This window comes from Carcharhinus amblyrhynchos, chromosome 15, assembly GCF_965287045.1.
Source record: "Carcharhinus amblyrhynchos chromosome 15, sCarAmb.v2.hapA, whole genome shotgun sequence".
NCBI lineage: Eukaryota > Metazoa > Chordata > Chondrichthyes > Carcharhiniformes > Carcharhinidae > Carcharhinus > Carcharhinus amblyrhynchos.
In genome coordinates, this window is record NC_137338.1 from 28,948,122 (window position 1) to 28,961,458 (window position 13,337).

Here is a 13,337-nt window from a genome sequence, read left to right on the forward strand (position 1 = left end):
TATGTGAGATGTTAGAGGTATCTGTCAAAACTGCTACGACAAGGATCTTTGCTTCTTGACTTTCCTCTATAAAGCCTTAATGGTTACTTAATGGAATATTCGTTCAGAATGTTTTCATAATCATGACTTTCCTCATACTCAAAATTGTGCTTTAACTTCAGCGTTTGAAACCACTAATCCCACAGCACTTTTTTCCAGAGAAAACTCTGCAAATATTTGATTAGACCAGAGTTCCTGACCTCTGACTGCCAATTTAAAATCTGGGGAAGTATTTGAGTTTAACACAAGTATCTATAAAATTCACTCCTCCACCCATGCCGCACCGTGTCTGCCTGTGCACAATCCACAAGATGCAATGCAACAATTTTTCAAGGCTATATCAACAGCACCTGTTAATCCACTCAGTTGCAGTCCAGTCATAAAAGATGATGCAAGTCCAACTTCTTCACAAACTCACTTTATTCTCTTTTACAACTCCACATACACACACTCAACCCTCAGTGCCACCTGCAATCCCTTTATGGATCCCAAATTAGGTCTAAAGTGGAAGGTTGCAGTTAACCCATTCCTAACAGCACTTTCCAAATCCATGTTCTCAGATCAGCCTCTTCCTTGCTGCCGTCAGACTCTTCAATGGACCTACATTGCATTAAGTTGATCTTTCTCTACTCCCTAGCGATGATTGTAACCCTACATTCTGATGCAGAAGGACACCTAGGTCCTGCTGCACACTCCTCTCTACCAATTTACAGCCATTCAGACAGTAATCTGCCTTCTTGCCCTGCCCTGAGGATTAAAATCCAGGTCTGCTGCTGCAAACTGTCCAAGTGCGTATGTTAAGGAGTTGCTCCCATCAGTGCTAGCTTAAAACAATGGTTGGCCCATGGAATATTACTCTCTCCCTGTACAGTGCTGAAATGATGGTGGGTTGAACCTTCAATAACTGCCTATGATGCACTCATCTTCCTTAACTTGCCACTTAATGTGCAACCTGTGTGCCTTTGAGAAAGAGTCATTGCGTGCAAATTATGGCTTTTTATTAGCTAATTAATTGCCCTAATTGCTCCACATTTCACTCATGGAGTTCTCAACCTCACCAGAACCCACCTCTGGGAAAGTTGGAGGGAAATGGAAAGATGTTGGGTTACCAACCTGATGTTTCCTTTCTTCTTTTCCCTGCACCCACCGTCCCAGCTCCAAACCCACCGAAGACTTCTCTTTGTGTGTTACAGTGACACTCAAATAATGAGTGAGTGACAAATGGAGAACTGCAGCCATTTCCCATCTGGAATCAAGGTGCCAATCCCACAAAGCCCTTACACAATTGTGTTCATAAGTTTAGAATCATACAGAGCAGGAGAGCCCCTTCGGCCCATCAAGTCTGCACTGACACATAAAAAACACCTGACCTCCCAACTACTCCCATCTGCCAGCACTTGGCCCTTTACTCTGAATGTTGAGCCTCTGTCCCCTCTGACTTACCCTTCAAATAAGGGAAACAGCTAGTCCTTATCCATTCTGTCCATGTTTCTCATAACCTTGTACACCTCGATCAGGTCACCTGATCGAGAACTTAACTTGTTAAGTTCTTAAACACAAACTGAGGGTCTTCAGGAAGTTTTTCATACAAAAAGCCATGATGTGGTGTTCCATGTAAAATATAGTATGGAAAATCTCTGGAATCATTGAATAAATAGCTGGATGCTGCCCTAAGGCTCTGGGACATTTCTAGATGGATAAGCTGATGGGCTGAAGGGCCTCCCTCATGTCTATTCAGTGGCCTTGACGGCAACGATTTCTTTGTGCGGTCACTCAGAACAGATCACAGAATGCATAACAACTCAATGCCCAGCTTATAAATACAAAGGAGGTATTACAGTGGTACAAACCATCACATCAGACGTAATGTCCTGACTTGACCACCTTCATGTATAATTTATGGTTGTTGCTTAGCCACACAAAACAAGATAGAAAGCGTGGACGGGATTTTCCAGCCACGCTTACCCCAAGGTCAGAAAATCCCACCTGAGGTCAATGGACCTTTGCATGGTCCTTCCCCAATTCCTGTGGCAGGCAGGACAGGAAAACTCCCTGCCCCAGATCAGTTCTTGCACGTTTATTTCATTGCTTTTTCTCCTTATATCAGCCAACTTGACTCTTAACTTGAAAAGTTGTAGCTAACTTGGTTTTTGGTTGTTGTATAGAGAAGTGAAATGTAAATATTTGTTTGTTCACAAAGTTTTCTCATCAACTATTAACTGGAATTTTAGCAAAAAATGAGTTAGTCTCAAATTCTAAGTGATTCGCTCAAACAGAAAAGCAAGCTAAGGAACTGGAATGTGCACAAACAAAATTAACACCCGAAGGCAATATATTCCTTTTGACGCCATTCCAGTTTCAAACAAATTTGGATTACAAATTTTACTGTTCAGATTTGATTTGTTAACTTAGCACCAAAAGGAGCGCTTATAACAAAACATTTTCTATTGAAGACCTTTGCCCAGCTTTTACACAGAATACATATTTTTAAGTTAATAAAAAATAATGAAGGCTTTTAAGTGAATAGTTAAATACATTTTACCACTTTGTTAAGTTTTTAAGCAATATGTATAGCAAAACAGCTTGTTTCCCAATATTTTGGCACAAATATGACTTAATTGCCTGTAACTCAGGGTCCACTGTGAACACTTCAATGCAAAGGTCTAAATATCCACATTGAGCTCAATGCTGATCATTTGCAGTTTACAGTGTAGACACAGCTATACTGAAATGTAATTATTTTTAACACAAAATAAGATCAATGAAAACATGCTATCCTCACAAAACCTACTGCTAAATTAAGTGACTTGGATCTTCTGTAGAACTGGGACCCTCCTTTTTATATTTTGTTCCTTCACACAATACAGAGCAATGTCCTGGAGCTTTGACATGAAGTATTTATAATTCCACATCTGGTTTTACGAAAAGAAGGGAGGGTCTGAATTCAAGTCTCTCTTTGCTGTGCTCACACATAGTCATGTAAACGGTAGCTGCTTTGTGAGGCTGATGGTTGCAAATTCGGGTTGCCGTTACACACAGTTGGTAGTCTACCCTGAGGAGAAGATGAAGCCCGTGGCTGATAGAGGCGGCCAGGTCTCTGCTGAGGACAGGACAGGCAAAGGAGAGTCCCTCCAATCAGCATCAGGCTCGTCGACACAAAACCAATGTACAAAGCCTCTCCAATTTCATATTTGGTTCCCGGCGGAATCATTGGGTTGTAGAAGTCTCGTATTAAATCATTCGTTGACCACGATACTGGAATGAGGCACATGATGGCAGCGAGGATGTAACAGATTCCCCCTGAGATGGCAATGTTATTCTTCAGTGGAGATTCCTCCAGGCACACCGTGCACTTCATGCCCATGATGGAAATGCAAGTGGCCAGTGTCGAAAGCAAGCAGGAAATTACCATCATAGCACGAGCTGCCTGGAGGTCTGGAGGCAATGCCAGCTGAGAACGATGGACTTGACACTGGTAGATGCCAGTACTTTGCCAGGCGCATTCCATCCAAAGTCCTTTCATGAACACCATGGCTGTGATGATATCGGCACCCACATGTGCTGTCCTGCGCCAGTATGGTAAGACAGTGGTGACCAAAGTTCCAAACAAACCGAGGAGGCCAAGAGAAAAGCCAATTATCTGAATTCCCATGTGAACCATTTTCCCTCAATGTCTTATTTCTTGGCTGCAGTTACTGGGTTCAGCGGAAACACCAGCTTTCCTGTGAATGTACTGTTTCTGTTGTATGTGAAACCTATTAGCAATAGTGGAATGATAAAAGTTACCAAAAGCAGCTAGTAAGGATTGATGCAAAAACATACTTTCTGAACTGCTTAATAATTAGTGCTCTTGCTCAGGACTTTCTTCTGACTAATTTGGATAGCAAGATAACATTGCACCTGAAACCAGACTTAAGCATGAAAATGTGCCATGATGGAGCGAGTCCCCGGCTTATCCAAAATGGCATCGAAGGCACAAATATAGAAGTCACACCACCCGAACTCAGTGCTCCACCCTGCCGAACCCAGCCCCCTCCATTTTCGCACAGATGCACCATAGAAAGCACCTTTTCTGGTGGTATCACAGTTTGGTATGACTCCTGCTCTGTCCAAGACCACAAGAAACTACAGGTTGTGAATGTAGCCCAGACCATCCCTCAAACCAGCCTCCCACCCTTTGACTCTGTCTTCATTTCCTGCTGCCTTAGAGAAACAGCCAGCATAATTAAGGCCCCCACGGACCCTGGACATTCTCTCTTCCACTTCTTCCGTCAGGAAAAAGATACAAAAGTCTGAGGACACGTCCCAACCAACTCAAGAACAGCTTCTTCCCTGCTGCCATCAGACTTTTGAATGGATCTACCTTGCATTAAGTTGGTCTTTCTCTATACCCTAGCTATGATTGTAACACTACATTCTGCACTGTCTCGTTTCCTTCTTTATGAACAGTATGCTTTGTCTGTATAGCGTTCAAGAAACAATACTTTTCGCTGTATGCTAATACATGTGACAATAAAAGATCAAATCAAATCAAATCAAATCACTGGACATGTAAAACTGCAGCTGCCTTCACCTATCAGAAGAAAATTTAAAGTTTGCAAACTCCCTGGAGAGAGCGGTTACTCTGTTAGGTAGATCGAGGGACTCCTTTGGATAACGCTGAAAATTGTTGCAACTGCCACAGATGTGGCAAAACAAAAATTGCGGGTTGGTTCCTGGCTTTAACCCAAGGGAGGAGCTGCTGGATCTGGAAGGGCAACATTTTTTGCCCCAGCTGGCTCAGGCACTTGGCTGGCATGAAGGAGTGTTTCAGAGAAGATACAAAATGAGGATGGGAGCTTCAAACATTGGTGCCATCTGGCTACTGAACATAACCACAATGAAGGCAGAGGTAGGGCACCAGGTTAAGAGTTAGATGCAGCATGGAGCACACTGGGAAGGAGGAGGTTTTACCCTGAGGTAAGGGTGTACCAACCTTGGAGATCATACCTCAGTATGACGGAAAAACAATGTGGCCGACAGATGAGACTAAACTCAGAAGTGGAGGTGGGCATTTTTTTTATTCATTTGTGAGACACGGGAGTCGCTGGCTGGCCAGCATTTATTCGTCACCTAATGAAGGAGCAGCGCTCTGAAAGCTATTGGCGTTTAAAACCTGCTGGATTTTAACCTGGTGTTGTGAGACGTCTTACTGTGTTTACTCCAGTCCAACGCCGGCATCTCCACATCAGCATTTATTGCCCATCCATGAAGGCAGTTGAGTCATGCGTCAGCCCAACTGGGTAAAGATAGCAGATTTTCTTCCCTAGGGTACATTATTGAAACAGATGGGTTTTTTTTGACAATTGTCATCAGTAGATTCTTAATTCCAGATATTTTTCTTAATTGAATTCAAATTCCATCATCTGCCGTGGTGGGATTCGAACCCAGGTCCCCAGAGCATTAGCTGAGTTTCTGGATTCATAGCCTAGCTATAATATGACTGGGTCATCGCACCCCCTATACGTGGAATGTTATTAACACATTTTGAACCACAGTCTTTCGATCCTCATGTCCCACCAGTGACCCTGAAAGTTTTTATGCATCAAACTCTTTCCAGAGCTCAGCAGAAGGCCCATGTGGAATGTCACTGTCAGCTACACACACTTTCATCAGAGCAGTTACTGATCACTTGTCCGCTCACATGGGGAAGGACATTCACTTCACAGTGGGTGTGGTGTCTCCGACACAGAAGCTGGAATTCTTCCCTCCCTGCTACCACTGGAATTTTAGCTGGTGGGTTGCGGAGAATGTTGAGCATCATCGACGGTCGGGCAGGAATTTCCGGCTTTTAGACCAGCACAACCGGAGAATTCTGCCCAGACGGTTACGGGGTTTGCACTTCTGGCAGGCCTCCTTCAGGTGCAGGGTGCTATCGACTGCACCCACATCATTATAAGGTTTCCAACTCATTAATTGGGCATCTGGGTGAGCGGAAAGTCATTCCGCTCCCGAAATATTCAGGTAGTTGTGAACTCAGCGAGGCTTTCCTGCAAATCTATGTGAGGTTGCCACAATCATAGAATGGAATCCCTACAGCGCAGAAGGAAACCATCCAGTCCACTGAACCTGCATCAACAACCATCCCGCCTGGTCTCCATAATCCCATGTATGTACCATGCTAATCCCCCTGACACTAATGGTCAATTTATCATGGTCAATCCACCTAATCTGCATATCTTTGGACTGTGGGAAGAAACTGAAACACCAGGAGGAAACCCACGCAGACACGGGGAGAACTTGCACACTTCATGCAGACATTGAACCAGGGTCCCTTGCACTGTGAGGCAGCAGTGCTAGCCACTGTGCCACCATGCGTGTCACAAGTACACTTACATTAACACTGCAAGTTACTGTGAAAATCCCCCATTTGCCACACTCTTGCACCAGTTCTGGTACACTGAAGGAGAATATGCATCTAACCAGCATATCTTTCAGACTGTGGGAAGAAACCAGAGCAACCAGAGGAAACCCATGCAGACACAGGGAGAACATGCAGACAGTGGCCCAAACCAGGAATCAAACCTGGGTCTCTGACGCTGTGAAGCAGCAGCGCTAACCACAGTGCCACCATACTCACCATACTGAGGTGTCCCCAGTTGCCTCAGATTTTCCACCAACCTGCACAGATCAGTGATGACCCAGAGTATTACAGAGCAGAATGTTCAATTCTCAAAATGCACTCCTTGAGCTTTGACCACTGAGGTGGGGCTTACAGTGTTCCCAGTAGTAATGCTGGACTGCTTACTGCACAAAACCACACAGTGGAGAGGTGGAGGGGGTTGAGAACTACTATGGAAGTGATGTCCAGAGCAACAACACTTGAGGAAGAATGTGCTGAGGAAGATGAAGAGCAGGAGGAAGTCCCTGCCCATTCTCAGGAACCTGACTTGTCCAGCAAAGACATTTCAGGTTGGCAGGTAGTAACAGGAGTCAGGTCTGGGGTTCCCAGAAAGAGTTCAGAGGCAGCCACAAGGGTGGCCAATTTCTGAGATGGGCTTGTTAAAAAGCCCACCTCAACGCACTGGAACTTTGTAATTGTCATGGCAACACTAAAAACAACTCTCTAACTCTCGCCCGCTCACACCCCTGCTTTCCCCACATAGTTCCCTATGCCTCAACCATGCCAACTCCTTCCCCCTTACACCTTCATCTAACTCACCCTCCACACCCTCCATGCCAAGTTATGGTACCTACATGCCCATTCTATGCCCCAACTCACTAAACTCTCTGTATAGAACAATAAGCTCTATAATCATACAGTATGTGTGAAAATGATTTTAAAAACTTGTAATTATTTCATGTGCGTCTACTTTCTTTAAAAAGATGCCTTTCACTATAGCCTTATAAAAGTGCCAATCAACCAGAACCTAAATATTTATAGCTCAAACTGCAAGCACTTGAAACTCTTGTGTAAATAAGCATTATGTAATTGACATAATAGATTACAGAGAAAGAATTGTCAATCAAATAATGTATTCCCTGGGGTGAAGTGGTTTAAACAGAGTAATGGATATTTTTTAAATTAATTTATTAATGTCACAAGTAGCCTTACATTAACACCACAATGAAGTTATTGTGAAAATCCCCTAGTTGTCATCCTCCAGTGCCTGCTCAGGTATACTGTGAGGAAGAATTTAGCATGGCCAATGCACCTAAATAGCACATCTTTTGGACTGTGGAGGGAAACTGGAGTATCCAGAGGAAACCCATGCAGGGACAGGGAGAATGTGCATGCTCCAGACAGACAAGGACCCAAGCTGGGAATCAAACCAAGATTCCCAGGGTACTATGAGACAACAGTACTAACCACTGTGCCACTGTGCCGCCCACGTGCCATCCATCCATTTGGGAATTCAGTCAAAGATATATAATGAGGCTTGGCTAAAGTCTCTAATCTCATTGGACAAATGCCCCAGTAAGGCCAGGATGTGATGGAACTGGATATCTGGCACGGCATTGATTGGGCAGCCAACTGGATTCTACCTGTTTTACACTTATGACAAATTTCTTCCCATCGTTTTTTTATTGTTGCTGAATCAAATAGGAGAACACGCTTCTCATGTGATTTTATGAAGAACTATAGGAAGCCTTTCCTAAATCTTAAATTGTTCCCTATAAACTGAAATTCAACTCTGTATTTGTATTACTGAAATGTCCCACTGCTTTTCATTGACTGGAGAAGGAGACTTGAGCCAACCCATGAAACAAAGGTGCTTTCCCCTACACTGACACTAACATCCTAAAATAGTAAGGTGGGTGGGAGTGACCTGGGGGGGTGGGGGAGGGGGGGGGGTGGTGGGTGGGTGGGTAGAGGGAGAGAGGGAAGGGGTTGGAGTGGGGAATGGGCAAGTATCTTTCCTTACTCACATGCAGACAGCACCCCAGCTTGCAAGCTATTCATGCAACTCCCAGGTTCAAAACTTTGGTGGCAATGCAGGCTGGAGTCTTTGTGAAACCTCGGATGCCTTGTGAAAATGTTCTGATCAAAATATCTATCAAATCATTGGTGGTTGCCACTCCAGAAACCACCAAAATCATTAAATAATTTTCCTGGTGTCCTGAGGTTGTGGCAATATCCTGTCACAGTTGGTGACTGCAACCATCTATTGCAGATGTTGGTAGTAGATCTCTTTCACTTATCTACCATCTCAACCACCTGGGTGGCATGGTGGTTAGTACTGCAGCCTCACAGCGCCAGATACTTGGGTTCAATTCCAGCCTTGGGTCAATGTGTATGTAGAATTCGCACTTTCTCCCCGAGTCCACGTTGGTTTCCTCCAGGTGCTCCTGTTTCCTCCCACAGTCTGGAAGATGTGCAGGTTAGGTGGATTGGTCATGCTAAATTGCCCCGAATGTCCCAAGATGTGTTAGGGGGATTAGCAGGTAAATGTATGGAGTTACGGGAATAGGGCCTTGGTGGGTTGTTCTGCCAGAGAGTCTGCATACTTGATGGGCCAAGTGGCCTCGTTCTGCACTGTCCAGATCCTATGAATACTAACTCCAGTAGCTGTCCTGCGATCTAGTGTTCATTAGGCCCCTGAGTTTTGAGTTTCCCCACATCCCACCAGCCCTCTAAGGAGGAAGATCACTCTCTTTCTCTTCCCAGGCTTTCATTTTTATTAGTAAGTGAATGGCTTACCCAGCAACAACCTTCCTGATTGCCCAGCTAATTCTTTGCATGGGATCACTTTATATTGGTACTTGTGACAACATGGTACCAATTGTCGATCTAGAAGCGCCTGTTTAATCATTGGAGTGCTTCACCTCTTCCTTCAAGTCAATCTGTATGATACAAAAGACAAAAGACTTTGTTTAGCTGTATGCACGTTAATATTTATCCTTGAAGAATTAAGCAAGTGAGTGTCAAGGCATTCAATGCTTTAAGAAAAGACAAGAAGTGGAAACTATATGTAATGAGCCTTGTCCAGTCTCCACGAATCTTCTTTTGCCAGCTTGCCTCCAACCTAACCCTTTCCAACAGCTAGCTGTCTCCCTGTTAAATGTTACATCACCTCGTCCTCCAGATTCAAGCACTGAAATCTTGCTGCCGTTCATGGTGGTGGGATGTTATGGTCCCAGTGATGACACACTCCCTGCCGTGAGTTTCCCAGCAATGAAGGGTGTGTTCAATAGGAAACCCCATTGACAATGGGGGCACCATAAGATCCCACCATCAGTGAGCGGCACATTGCCTCCTGTCACCACCAAACATGCTACAGAGGGAGAGAACTTCTTCTGCCCACCACCACCCCCCCACCCCCACTGTCCCTTTCAATTTTCAGTGTCCATAGTCCATTCTCAGTTGTCCGTTTGTGGCCCTGGTTTTATTCCCTCGCCACGCTCCGGTGCCTGTTCGGGTACAATGACGGGGAATATAGCACAGCCAACACACCTAACCAACATGTCTTTTGGACTGTGGGAGGAAACTGGAGCATCCAGAGGAAGTCCACACAGACACAGGGAGAGCTCCACACAGATAGTGACCAAGCAGGGAATGTTAACCATTGTGCCACTGCGCCAAAGTGGTTGGTGGTATAGTTTACCTTGGTTTCATTTAGCCACCCTTGTGAGACCATTGAACCTCACTCTGCACAGAACTGTGGGTCTCGGCATAGTGGGAGTCACTTCTATCAGCAACATCTTTTCAAGGCCGGACCGTAAAATTAGTATCCCCTGCTGCTACTCCTTCCATCCGACTGAGAAAGGCATGTACTGCCTTTTAATTAGCAGCAAACTCAGGAGAATTTTTAAAGTCTTGACTAGAATTGCACTCTGTTTGCCCACAGTGGCAGTAAACCAATGAATAGAGGTAAATAAATAGAGGCATCGGCAATTCAGCCCTCAACTTGCTCTGAAATTCAATGAGATTGTGGCCATGGCTCCATTCCTTTTATAGGGGAGGTGATAGTTTAATAGAATTATCATTAGGCTATTAATCTAGAAACTCAGCTGATGCTCTGGGGGCCTGGGTTCGAATGCCACCGCAGCAGTTGGTGAATTCACTTAAAAAAATCTTAACCTGGAATTAAGAATCTATTGATGACTGTAGAACCATTGTCAATTGTTGGAAAAACCCATCTGATTCACTAATGTTCCTTTGGAAAAGAAATCTGCCATCCTTACCTGGTCTGGCCTACATGTGATCCAGAGCCACAACAATGTGGTTGTTTCTCAACCGCCCTCAGGCAACCAGAGAGGGGCGATAAGTACTGGCCAGCCAGCAACATCAATGTCCCATGACTGAATAAAGAAAAGTCAGAGGAACTGTACGCAGTATCCCAAATGCAGCCTAACCGAGGTTGTATGTAGCTGCATCATGATTTACCCACTCCTGTACTCAATGAACTAATGATCTCAGATCTAAAATGATCAGTTCAGCTTTTTAGAACAAAGAACAAAGCAAAGTACAGCACAGGCCCTTCGAGCCTCCAAGACTGTGCCAATCATGATACCCTAACTAGCAAAAAAACCTTCTGCCCTTACTCGGTCCATATCCCTCTATTTCCTCCCTATCCATGCACCCATCCATATGCCTCTTAAATGTTGTTAATGTCCCTGCCTCCACCACATCCTCTCGCGTTCCAGACCCACCACAATCTCCGTGAAAAACCTGTCCTGCTCATCTCCCTTAAACTTTCCCCCTCTCACCTTGAAACTGTGCCCCCTTGTAATTGACACTTCCACCCTGGGAAAAAGCCTCTGACTATCCACTCTGTCTATGCCTCTCATAATTATGTAGGCCTCTATCAGGTCTTCCCTCAGTCTCCATCTTTCCAGTGAAAACAACCCTAGTTTATTCAACCTTTCTTCATAGCCAACACACATGAGATCAGGCAACATCCTGGTGAACCTTCTTTGCACTATCTCCAAAGCTTCCACATCTTTCTGATAAAGAGATGACTGGACCAGCATGCAATACTCCAAATGCGGCCTAACCAAGGTTTTATATGGCTTTCCAACTCTTGTGATTTTCTAACTCTTGTATTTAATGCCTGGGCTGATGAAGGTAAGCATGCCGTATGCCTTCTTAATCACCATGGACACATGTGTTGCCACTTTTGGGAACTGTGAACCTGCACACCCAGATCTCTCTAGATGTTAATGTTCCTAAGGGTTCTGCCATTTATAGTATAAATTTGGTCCAAAGTGCATCACCTTGTATTTATCTGGATTAATCTCCATCTGTCTTTTCTGTGCCCAAGTCTCCAGTCTATCTCTATTTTGTTGTATCCTCTGACAATCCTCGCCATGATCAACAACTCCACCAATCTTCATGCCATCTACAAACTTACTAATCAGACCACACACATTTCCCTCCAGATCATTTATATATACTACAAACAACAGAGGTCCAACACTGATCCCTGAGGAACACCACTAACTACAGATCTCCATTCTGAAAAACATCCTTCCACCGTTACTCTCTGTCCCCTATAACCAAGCCAGTTCTGTATCCATCTAGCCAGGCCACATCAAATCCCATGTGATTTTAGTTTTTGTATCAGTCTGTCATGTGGGACCTTGTCAAAAGGCTTAAAGTCTGTATAAACTATATCCACGGCCCTTCCCTCATCAATTTTCTTTATCACTTCTATAGTACACTCCCAACATTGAGATTTCACCCTCTTATTCCTGAGTGTCACCCATAATGCCTCACTACAAGATCCCATCAACTTATCCTCAACACAGGTATGATCTACTCTCTCATCAGCAATGCAACTCCCCCACCTCTTCTGTTTCTCCTTCTGTCCCGTCTTCAAGAGACAGCTGGATACAGCATTTGGGGCAAATGGGGTCAAAGGTTATGGGGAGAAAGCAGGATTAGACTATTGAGTTGGACAATCGACCATTGTAATGAATGGCGGAGCAGGCTTGAAGGGCCAAATGGCTTCCTCCTGCTCCTATCTTCTATATTTCTATGTTTCTGTGTCTAAAACAATGATATCCCGGAATGTTGAGCTGCCAGTCCTGTCCCCCCTTTGACCATGTCTCCGTAATTTTGTCAGAGGGAGTTTTGCACATCTACCATAAGTGTTTTCTAACTCCTCTTCTGGTTGTGATTTGAAGGTTCTGTCTCCATGTCCTAGACTCTGCCCTACCTAGAAAGGCTGATGAGGGCACTGTGCAGACATTGCAGCAAGTTAACAGGGGGTTTAGTATTAGTGTTAGCCTGGGCCAGCACAACTTCCTGTCTGCCAGGGGAATGTCTAGACACTGCGTTTCAGAATCATAACAAAGTTGTAATTTAAGTTTAGTTACAGATCAAAGCGAAGAGCGAAAGTGTGTAAAAAACATACCTTTTTCACAGCATATTACCCCATAAGAACTGAGCTTAGCTGTGTTATTGAGCCTAGGAGCTGCTTAATGTGTGTTATTGCTCGTTGCAATTTATTTTTAGATGACACTACATGTGCTATTTAAAGATTTCTGAGCAATTTAAAACCAGCGCTCAGAGGGTCATAGTCTCAATTGATTTCTATACTCCTGATGTTTTGCCTGATTAGTCCTGAGTTTTTGTCACTTACTAATGCTTCTAGCAATCAGTAATTACATTTTCTGGCTTTGCATTTTCATTCAAAACTGAAAAAAAGATAATAGAAATGCCAGAACTGGCTGTTTCCGATGACAGGACCTATCTGATTTTTTTTTGGTTTGCTGTGCATTTCTGATATTTACTACCCTGGTACCAGGTTTTCAACACATGATGGGAAATGGAAATTTTAATATTTCACTTTAGTTACCCATTTAAACTTAGA

At 44.1% G+C, this 13,337-nt stretch overlaps 1 protein-coding gene across 2 annotated transcripts; it reads right to left on the reverse strand.

Annotated features, from left to right (window-relative positions):
* Window positions 1–776: 776 nt before the first annotated feature.
* LOC145352942 (claudin-14-like) lies at window positions 777–12,952 on the reverse strand. 2 transcript variants are annotated; one of them, XM_080203248.1, is made up of 3 exons: window positions 12,879–12,952; window positions 9,221–9,363; window positions 777–3,794 (listed from the first exon to the last, which is right to left on the reverse strand). In XM_080203248.1, the coding sequence occupies exon 3, from the start codon at window positions 3,698–3,700 to the stop codon at window positions 3,005–3,007; it is 696 nt and encodes a 231-aa protein (XP_080059374.1). In that variant the 5' UTR covers window positions 3,701–3,794; window positions 9,221–9,363; window positions 12,879–12,952; the 3' UTR covers window positions 777–3,004. The 2 variants fall into 2 exon arrangements, with proteins under 2 accessions (XP_080059374.1, XP_080059376.1); XM_080203250.1 differs by lacking the exons at window positions 9,221–9,363; window positions 12,879–12,952 and adding an exon at window positions 5,015–5,073.
* Window positions 12,953–13,337: the final 385 nt, after the last annotated feature.